The 10,828-nt window shown below is 37.8% G+C and overlaps 1 protein-coding gene across 1 annotated transcript; it reads right to left on the bottom strand.

Annotated features, from left to right (window-relative positions):
* Positions 1 to 255: 255 nt before the first annotated feature.
* On the bottom strand, positions 256 to 10,548 carry TRMU (tRNA 5-methylaminomethyl-2-thiouridylate methyltransferase; the record flags this gene model as incomplete). Its single annotated transcript, XM_010080718.1, has 10 exons — positions 256 to 463; positions 1,336 to 1,418; positions 1,669 to 1,813; positions 2,880 to 2,980; positions 3,813 to 3,879; positions 4,425 to 4,478; positions 5,443 to 5,615; positions 7,378 to 7,500; positions 8,055 to 8,161; positions 10,383 to 10,548. Coding segments are annotated over 10 exons (1,166 nt in total), but the record flags the coding sequence as incomplete, so codon positions are not given.
* Between the last annotated feature and the right edge of the window lie 280 nt (positions 10,549 to 10,828).

Raw genomic sequence — 10,828 nt, 5'->3', positions numbered from 1 at the left:
ACATAAAAGATAGATTTATTATTTCAGACATGATTTTTATATTGAAATTCTTTGTCTAAGTACTAATCGTAGAATCATATGCAGAACAACTTTAAGACATCCCTTGATCTGTACTAACATAAGTCTCACCATCTAATCGAGTAAAATGGTACCAAACCGGCTTTAGTTTCAAACCTGTTCAGTCCTAACAGTCACGGGTCAGCTGATGGTCAGCTAACCTTTAGAACATACAGATCAAGAAAAAATATGTTTATTATTATTTTTATTATTCTCAGTCAGCACTTCTCCAAAGTCCTTCAATAAACAAATCCACATGTTATGTTGCTGGTTCTATCTTGTCAATCTCTTCCTTCTTTGGGCCCTCCTCTCGGTTTCTGCCCTGTTGCATGGTGTACACCGATGGGCCCATCCTTAGGATCTTCCCACTCCCCAAGCACTCGTCACCCTTGTAGAACACGGCAAACTAGGAGATAAACACAGGAAGAGTCTTTTCAGCAGCTGCAGATGACGTGGTGAGCAAGTGCAGGCTGTGCAAGACCTGCTGGACAGTGAATGTATTCATTCATATTTGTTCTGACCAAATCTCAAAAAAAAAAAAAAGAAAAAAAAAAGAAAAAAACACATAGGATCTGCTGGCTCACATAAGTGTAAACGTAAGCATGTTAGGGGAAATTCCATCATGAACTTCATCTTCTCAGCTCAGATTACCTCTCTTAAGCGCGTCCCTCTCCCTCTCTCTGTTACAAACAGCTCTCATACAATTTGCCTCCTGATGTGTCCCATGGGGCCCCAAGTTTTGGAGACAGAGAGGGAGGGTAGAATGTATGGCAGAAGAAGGCATGCAGAAAATGTTTGAGAACCACTGGTTTACAGCGTGATGGGGTACCTTTGTATTAGCAGTGTTAAAAGGCATCACTACACAGTAGCCCTTCTCAGCTCTGCTCTGGGACAACGGAATTCACTGGACACAGATCCTCACTAAACAAATTTAAACCATATTAAGCAGCCAGTTACCAAACTAATGCCTTTTGAAATCTATTTCTTGAAGAAAACAAGATTCCATTTCTGCATATGCAATTGATTACCAGAGATGTTTTAATGTATTTCTAAAACTTGCAAGCCAGTTTCTCAGACCATATGGATAACAACAGACTACTTAAAACTAAAAACAATTTCCTTCAAAATATAGCTGGTGAATAGTCAACATACAGCTAACTGCTCTCACATGCAAATAAATTAACTATTTTGCTCCAGCTAATAAAAACACTACTCTGTTCTAGTAGCGACATAAGCCAAAACACAAAAACTGAAAGAAAATAACATCTAATAACTTACCTGCCCAGGTGTGATAGCTCTTGCTGGCTTCACTAGTGTCACCCACACACTCCCATCTTGGTTTAGAGTCAGCACACAAGGCACTAGAGAAGAAAATGGCCAAACACCTGCCAGTTAATCCTTATGTTCACATTAAAAAAAGAAAACCCCTTATCGCTAGGTTAAACACATGTAAGTCAAGACACCACTACACAGATTTTTTTTTTATAAAGACACTACAGAAACAGAAAGGCAAGCCAAAGCACCGCAACTATTTCTGCAAAACTACACTGAACACACTATCACAGCTTCATAAACTGAGCAAAACAAAAAAACAAAACAAGGTTTGATTACCCAATGGCATCTGGTGCCGAAACCTGAAGTGACATTCCATCATTTTGTCTCTAATGAGCTCTGCAGGAGGTTCCTCTGCTATCCAGTGCACTCGGTTTGTCCGCAATAGATCTCTGTACAGAGCAGGATGATCTGTTGATGGTGCCTTAAAATATAAGGTTTATTTAACGCTGATGTTTTTGCCAGAGAGCGTGTAATTTGTGAAGTAAAGCATGAAATACAGAAGCAGCATCAAGCCCTATCAAAACTAAGGCAAAATGAGTAAGAAAGCATTTATTAGCATTTAATCAGCTTCCAGGTGGAAGCCTTTAATCAAAAAAATAGGCTAAAGCAAGCCTGAATTATTTGTCAGTCTTCTAAATCTCAAAGTCATGTCACTTCTTGTATTCTTTTTTCTCCAATCATCTTCCTGCCTTCTTCAGGCCAAGTTCAGATGTCTACTGCCCTCCTTACCCCACCTTAATAAAATGCTACCTCCCTCTTCTCCAATTTCTCAACTCAACACCTCCCCAACAAAGGCACTGCACATACAACCTTACTGTAGGGCATTAAAAAAAAATATAAATTCTTAGTGGTCCTGCCTGTTTCCTCTCAACTCTCTTTTGATTATTATTTTCCCCCCCCAGGCACGTCAACAAGTAGAACACCTCACTATAATCACATTAATATCAAATAAGAATCAAAAGTGGATCAACAGCAAGAAACATTAACAACACTAGCAAGTTGCGTAACTGAGTCATCTCATATGATCAGTCATTAAGACACCAATGATTTGTAGAATTACATATATCCTGCCTCAGTTTTCAAAATGATAAAACTGTATTATCAGCTACTACTTCTTTCACTAGAAAAATAAAGTAGCAATACATAGTAAGCCAAGATAATACACATTTCACCTACCGTGTCATAATAGCTACAATAAAAACCTTGTGTTTTAGAGTAGAAAATGGGAGTTCAGTAGATTGACTAATTCTTTTCAGTACTTGCCCTTTGTTTGGAAAAGTTCTATGCCAAAATCTAAACCAACTTTCTACTAAAGAAAAGCCAGTTTGGACAAGATGTTTCAAATGTGCTGATGCTGCACTAGTTGGTTCTTGTTTCCCCTAAAAGGAAAGCCAAGAATTCTGCCCAGGTTAGAATCACATTCTATACAGCAGGAGTCACAGAATGCTTGCATTAGTCATTTGCAGTACCGGTGTTAATTAACTCACCACAAAAACATCTCTAGTGCTGACATCTTTGTCTACAACGAACCAAGCATCCTTCAGGCCTCTTAGCCTAGCCCTCTGGCCTATCGTGTAGAGGAACCAACCTAAAGAAGTACAAAAATGTAATGCTGCTAGCAACCTTTAATCTTTTACTTTAAAAAAAAAAAAAAAATTCCCCAAAATTTTACCACTAAAAAAAGAATAATGAACCAAGTTGTCTTAGAGAAGTGTGCCAATTACAAACTAAACTAACATCTACCTGGAAGTTTTCAACTGTACCTGAAGCACATGATTTCAAACTAATCCATTTCAACTGTGATGTTCTCAGGGTTTACAAAAGACAAACAATTCTTTATTTGAGCTTCAATGTGTGGTGTTGCTACCACTCAGTCTTACCAGTTTCCCCTACTTTTATGTACTAGGAGAACATCCTGATTCCATACATTACTTGGGAGAGGAACTCAGTTCTGGCAGCTAGAACTGAAGAGAGAGCAAAGGAAGGACACACAGAAGGAAAGGAAAAGGTAAGCTGCTCACATTTGGTAATGTCCTACTGTGCACTGCTGAGGCGCATGGTGTATTTTTTCTGCAAAGTTTAGATACTAAAGAATCTGGAACTGAAACACAATAATTTTGGAAAAACTACATGAACAACAGTGTGTCAATATTAAATTAACAACCTCTTAGTATCAACAGAGTAACCCTAATAATTACAATTTACTTTCTCGCAACATGGAACACACAATCAAGAATCAGTTGCAGTTCAAGGCTCTACGCTCTGCTATTGTATAAAGCAAGTTTTCCATTATTATTAGAGTTATCAAACTGGGAAAAACCTGTAGACTAGTTTAGAATTTCACAAAATTTGTCCCTCTGAATATAAGCAGTATCGTTCCACTTATCTAAAAGCAGTTATTAAGGTGGGTTAACAATTACCTTTGTGTGTTCCCATCACCTTCTTATCTTCAATGGAAACAAAGTTACCTGGTTGAGGTTCTAAATACTACCAAATAGGAAGAGATTAAGTCACAAGACCGCACATAAAACCTCACAGTATATTTCAGGTTCCGTCACTACATTCTCATGAAGGGGGAAAACAGCTTTTCAACAAGCAAACTCTGTCCAAGCAGCTTACTGCCGCTTCCCTGATGCTGCTTTAGAGAGAAAAGTAGGAAGGGCAGTCCCTGTTAGCAGTAGTTCTGGGCTTCACTCCCCCATCCTCACTTATACCAGAGGACAGCAGGATTCAACCATCTGTCTCTGTCACATCCCAATCACTTGTCAGAGCCTGGCAGGTATAGGAGTGCGACTTCACGCGCTCCCATTGCTACAGAAAGTGACAGACTGCTCGCTGGTGGAGGGGCAAGATACTGCCTACAGGCTGTTGGTGTAAGCTTCTACGTAGGCCTGGGACTGCAAGAGGAAATGGGACGTCGCTGCTTAGTGAGGGCCGCAAGCCGACAGAGATTTTTCCATAGACAGTGTTACAAATTACTACTGAAAATCAGAACCAAGCATAAAGATTGTCATAAATTTAATATTGCTCACCTCAAGAAGAAAATTTTCAAAGTTTCTTTCACCAATGAAACAGACTCCCATACTCTGAAAAGAAAACACGGTATTGAATCTATAAACACAAACATTTGAAATGACATCTATTAATAACCTGCCCAGGACTGATTTTTCTTCCCTATGTATCCCAGACTATGCTAGACACCTCATACAATAAACAAAGCCACCACATCTGCTCCAAGGTGTGTAAACTAATTCTATGTAGTATCAGTGAGAGCCATAAGCAAACAAGAGAAATAATAGGAAATAGAACACATTTCAATAAATACATACATTAATCTTGGTGACTACACTGTATGTATATCAAAAACAGCAGTCTCCTTCAGATTAAAGTACAAAACTAACACAAATTATACAGTAATGGTATATTTCTTGAAAAAAAAAAAACACTTCCATAAACAAATAGGCTTTCCTTTTCCTTTCAGTTACTGCCTAAATTCTTCAAACAATTATCTATGGCGGATGAATATAAACATTAAAAGCAAACAAGACGGCATCAGCAATACAATTGCTGCCTGCATCATGTTTTTTAGGATCAACCCATGAAGTGTTATTTCTCAGACAGGAAAACAGAACTTTTTTATTTTAAAAAGTAACTGTGGAAAACATTATAATCCAATTTCTATAAAGCCATATTGAAAACAACTGCAGTGAGGAAGCCTTTATAAGCTACTGAAAATAAAGATGAAAGGCTTCTCACCTGCTGCACTGGAGAATGCTCTCCTTAAGGCTCACAGCATCCTACCACACTGACCTTCACCTTAGTTCTTCTGAGATACAATGGTAGACAAATTATCTGCAAGCTGAAATACACAACTAGCCACATGCTCATAAAAGTATTTTTAAGCAAGCAGACAGCTATAAAACTGCTTCCCAACCTACTATATTACAGTGCTCGGAAACAGCTGAGTTGTCACAGATTAAAGTTCAGGAAGTTCAGGAAAGTCCATTTTAGAGAGAAATACAAATCAAAAGAGTTTAAGTGTTACCATGCCTCTTTTTTCTTTAGCACATGATGAAGGCCATGTTCCGCTGCTATCTTCTTTACAAAGCTTTTTGTTAAATCCCCTAAAGGGAAAATGGTTTTCCTCAAAGCATCCTGCGAGATCTGACTGAGAAAGAAGGTCTGGTCCTTAAAGAGGTCAGCCCCTTGAAGGAGTTTCACAGCTGCAAAGTGAAGAAGACAAAGCATTTCAACATAACCCCCTCTAACAGTTCAACTTCCTTTAGCATATTGTCTGACAACCAACACTTAGTTTTATTATTTCGAAACATATGTTAAAGACAACATTTTTCAGGTTTTTCAAAATCTAACTGAAAATGTTTGGATACTTTCAGATCTTTTTAGTGGTGAGAAAGGATTCTGATTTTGTACAACAGAATCTTATGAAGTCTTACATTGCCTCATCTATTACACTACTGCACGTGTCACTGGCAAGAACATCAGCAGTATGAAATACAAGATCAACTTTCACATTTCATGTGAAAGAGAGAATGAACATTCAAATATCTTAGAGTATACTGTTCTTTAAAAAAATCCATTCAGTTTTACCCTGAAATCACACTGCTATAAATCAATTATTTGAACAATCAGTAGAGTTATTCCCAATACTCAGGAGAGTTTTACTTTTTTCTTTAAAATAGATGAAGTCTCCTGATTGCCCAGATGAAATAAAATTGGTATAGTTTTTCAGCCGTGTTCTGTCCACTCTTTTTAAGAGCTAATAAACTCTACTGATGTGTTTCTTGACTCAAACAAACACTAACTACAGGTCAGTAGTTGAGTCACAACTAACAATACAAAATCTCAATAACAGGGCAGGAAGCCTGTTTAGAACATAAAGTATTACAGCTTTCCAGAAATTAAATTTAAAAAGAGAAGCAAACAAACCCCTTTAAGTCCAGAACAAACAAACAAAAGCCAGGAAGCTGTAACACAGAAACATCACTGTGGCAGCTTTGCATAGTGGTAGTTCGCAAGTTCCTTTCCCTTTGGGTACACTAACATTTCTCATTATACATCAGAGTTTTATCTGAGATACTTTATTGCACTACAGCCCACTGCAGAGACATTTGGGAAATTTCCACATTGCCATCCAAGCTGTGATAGTGCCATGCAGAGACATACCTAAAACAGTATTAATCAAGCTGGATCTGGTACTGATAACAACAGAACCACTGTGGCACAGAGATCACCCTCTGATTATGTGCAGCCACAGGCAGATGATTAAAGAGCAAAACCTGCTGCTGCTGCTATGAGTACCTCTGCTGACCTGAGAACTGCAGCCTTAAAAACTTCTACACATGCTGCACTTGCACTTTTCATTTGCAGTGTAGGCACAACCTTGATCTGCTTGGGAAAACCAGGCTTCTATAGTGGAACAGAGAAATAAGGCAGAATAGTTGAATGAAAATCTGGTTTTTTTTCCAATAAAATAATATACAGTCCAGTTACTGTATAAAAGTATGTTACTAAGTTTAATGTTTCAAAGCCTTAATTCTGAAATTCCACTTAAGCATATTCCCATGATGAAGTCTATCAATACTATAAACTGAACAGCTGAAAAAGAGATTCCCTAAAATAGAAGAAATGTATAAAGACTTTTTTATGTAAGTCATAGAAATACTAGATAAAGATTTATTGAAATACTCTCCAGGCTACAGAAGACAGCCCTGTCTCCCTAATCCACATCACAGCTCCTCCAGAATGTTGATTATTCCTGAAATGCTTATTCTTACCCCTGCACCTGGATTACAACTTTCAAAAGAGAAAATTATAATATCTGACTAGTCAGGGTAATTTTCAGCTATGTAAATTCCCTGTTTTGCCCAAGCAACCTTCTACAAAGGCTGGATTGTAGTGACACCAAACATAATTTAAACTTCTCTCTATATCCAGGATGAAATATGAAATGAAGAAACCACTTACTATTTCTAACTTCAAAACGGTTTCTGAAAAGCCTTTGTGGTCTTTTAACATGTTTCTGTTGAAACACTTCCTCATCCTCTAGTGAGGTCCTAGCATAATGCCCCGTAGCAATTGCATCTGCTCCTATCAAGAGAAAAAAACAAAACACAAAGGCACAAAATTGAAATTCACAGTTTAAAACAGCATTATAAACATCTAGAAAAAAAAGCAGAAAGTAATGAAGGAAGAAAACTCACAGAAGTCTTACACTGACAATAAACATACTCCCACTACATAAATATTGTAAACTTTTCATTAGCATGCCAGAACTTCCACTTTTGTCCTTTAAGGACCACCAAAGAATGCAAAATTTAATGCTCAGGTCAATATATGTCCCTGAATTTAATGTGGTCCTACACAGGAGTAACCTGATCTAGTGGAAGATGACCCTGCCCATGGCAGGGGGATTAGAACCAGATGACCTTCAAAGGTCCCTTCCAACCCAAACCATTCTATGATTCTATACGTAAAAGCAAACTTAAAACCAAATACTTCACAAATATTGAAATACTGTCAAGGAGATATGTGGATTAGGCATGCATACGAATTCATGTTTTTCCCCACCTTTTCAAGAGTTTGCATCCTTTAAGTATTTCCACAGCACACACTGTGTACTGACACACTTGAAAACACCTTACCAAGGTTATCCATGGCATAATGAAGAAAGTAGTTGAATTTGATGTGCTTGTTACACACAATATCAGGATTAGGAGTCCTTCCCAATTCATACTCTTTTAATAGGTCACTGTAAAATAAAGATTCAAATGTAAGTAAACATTACTAACACCTACATAATACTATCCAAGACTGGACAATCTGTTTAAACATGAGAAGTTGAGACTCAGTCATACTAAATATTTTATGAAAGAAATAAAATACCTGTTAGATTTTAACTTCTAAAAACCAATGTTTGGAAGATTTTCTCCAAAGTGCACTGAGGACATGGTCAAATGATCACTCACAACCTTGTAACTGTGTTTTATTGAATTAATAATCCCTCAGAGAAGACATGGCTACTCACTGAGCACATCCTACTTATCTCTTACTAAATACTTAATTTCAGAATTAAAGAACCACTGTTTATTTTTCAAAGTGACAGTGTAGTGGAGCACACACCCAGAGTTACTGTGTTTCAGCTGAAGGGATAAAAATTTAATCTACAATAATACCACCAGAAGCAGTCATGGGGCTTAATTTTATACTTTTTTTCCTGTATTTTTCTTCCCTTCAAGAAATTCAAGTAGTTTCTCAAAATCACACTGTAGTTTTACACTGTTGCATAATTAAAGTGCTTAGCATCATTTACTCTAAAATATTGAAATAACTACTAATGAACTTAAACTAGCATACAGTGATGTTCTGAGATATCAAAAAGCCTGATCACTGCCTTATTTTGCTTCTCCTCAGCAGTCACTCAAGTCAAGAGGAACTGAGGACAAAAACTAGAAAAAGATCAAGACGTATTTCAAGGAACACCAGCAACCCCAGTACCAGGTTTTTCTCTTCACCATCTGAAAGTGCATCAATTGCTTTTCCCTTATCACCCTGTACTTTACCTTCAAAAACAGAAAATAAAGTAACACATATTTTGTTTTCTCCAACTGCTTTTTAACAGTTCTGAAATCAACAATTTATACTAATAATTAAGTCACCTGGGTCTACCCAGAGCTGCCTCAGCACTGCTCTCTCACACTAACACACTACTCCTCTGTACATACTGCAAGTGTACACTGGAAATTTTAAAAAATTCAGCATAAAGCCAGGCTCACATCAGTTCAGGACTTCCAGTAAAGCACAGACCCAGAGAAAAGGCAATGAAGGATGACTACTGACTCTCTCTGATGTAAAAATGCAAAATGGACTTTGCACAGACTATGGGGAAGACAAGACCTGGGATAGTTCTCTTGAGAAAATGTAGTTTTTGATGAACGACCCTTTAAAGAGAGACTCCAGAGGAGGCATAAATTCAAGCTCAGTGATGACAGTAAAGAAAAAAAGATTCAGAAACAAGCAAAGGCACTTGCAACAAATTGTTTGGGAACACTGTACTAACAAATGAGGAGAAGCGGAAGAAAAGCTGATCTACAATTTTTGATTCATAGTCATTTACAGACTCCTTCCACCTCCAAGATTTTTTATAACATTTATTCATTCTCTCACACTGGAAAAAATTGAGTGAACTTTCCCAGAACAGGACTGTTTTCTCCACTGACTGTAAAAAAGTTTTGTGCTCAAACTGATGTCACTTCAACATGATGTAAAAGTAGCACAAATAGGTTATTCCTCAGTTTATTCTAAGACAAGGTAACAACAGCACTACTTAGAGGGGGATGATGATCAGTGAACAACTTTTATGTATTTATGCTGAGCAAGTAACAGAGAAATTATGTATTATATACTTCCCCTCTCCTCCTGTCTCCTGAGAAAAACTCTCAGCTTTTCGTTTCCCTAAAGTGGAACAAAGTCACAGAAAATCTGAACACCCTCTTTAGACAACAGTTTCAAATTTGTTACAAGTTTAAAGAAGCAAGGCTAGGTCATGATCACTTTGGAGTAAACTGGATTCACTAGACATTAACTTAACATAAACTGCACTGCATAAATTACACAGACAGTACCAGTGCCCCATAAAATATTTTTTTCTCAAGCTGCAATAAGGCTGGGTCAGTACGTGGGAAGAAGAAATGAGCTGCAACAATGCAATCACTACACACTCATAACAACTCGGGAGAAAGCTACTCTATTAATTTCAAAAATAACAAACATACTAAACCACGCACATTCTGACCTTAACTATGAGTGACAAAAAAACCCCTCCTCCCATGTTTAAGAGGCTTCAGTACTTTCTCTTAGTACTGATAATACTGCAATAAATGCCTTTGCACATTATCTGTTCATCCTCACTTTTCCCAACGTGGTACTGTACTAACACAATGGAAGACCACCTGTTTTAAATGTGTTTCTACCTGAATACTTCATTCCAGTATTCCTTCACATAGGAAACCTGGTGAAAGGGAATATCAAGCTTCTGGCAAACCCGGTAAGCATCTTCACAATCCCTGTCAACGGAGCAAGCTCCTTGTTCATCCAGAGGGTCCCAGTTCTTCATGAAGACACCAGTCACCTGGTAGCCTGTGAAATGACGGCAAGAATCACTTACAAAGCAAAACTCCTATAGCCTCGACCCAAAAAATGTGTTTTTCAAGACCTGCATCTTTCAGAGGATGTGAGCAGCCCCGCACTAACGTCCTGCTAAGCTTTACCGTACAGTTACTGTATGATTTTGGGTTTGGTTTTTTTTTTTGCTAAAGCTAACAGCTCACACAAAACTGAGCTCCTCTGGCAACCCAGCACCATGATATTTCACAGCTCCCGACTTCTCCCATCCCGTCCTTCACCGCTCCCTTCCGCC

The sequence above is a fragment of the Pterocles gutturalis genome, unplaced genomic scaffold (genome assembly GCF_000699245.1).
Source record: "Pterocles gutturalis isolate BGI_N339 unplaced genomic scaffold, ASM69924v1 scaffold34274, whole genome shotgun sequence".
NCBI classification, from domain to species: domain Eukaryota; kingdom Metazoa; phylum Chordata; class Aves; order Pterocliformes; family Pteroclidae; genus Pterocles; species Pterocles gutturalis.
The sequence above is the reverse complement of the archived record's forward strand: the minus strand, read 5'-3'. Positions and strand labels throughout refer to the sequence as shown.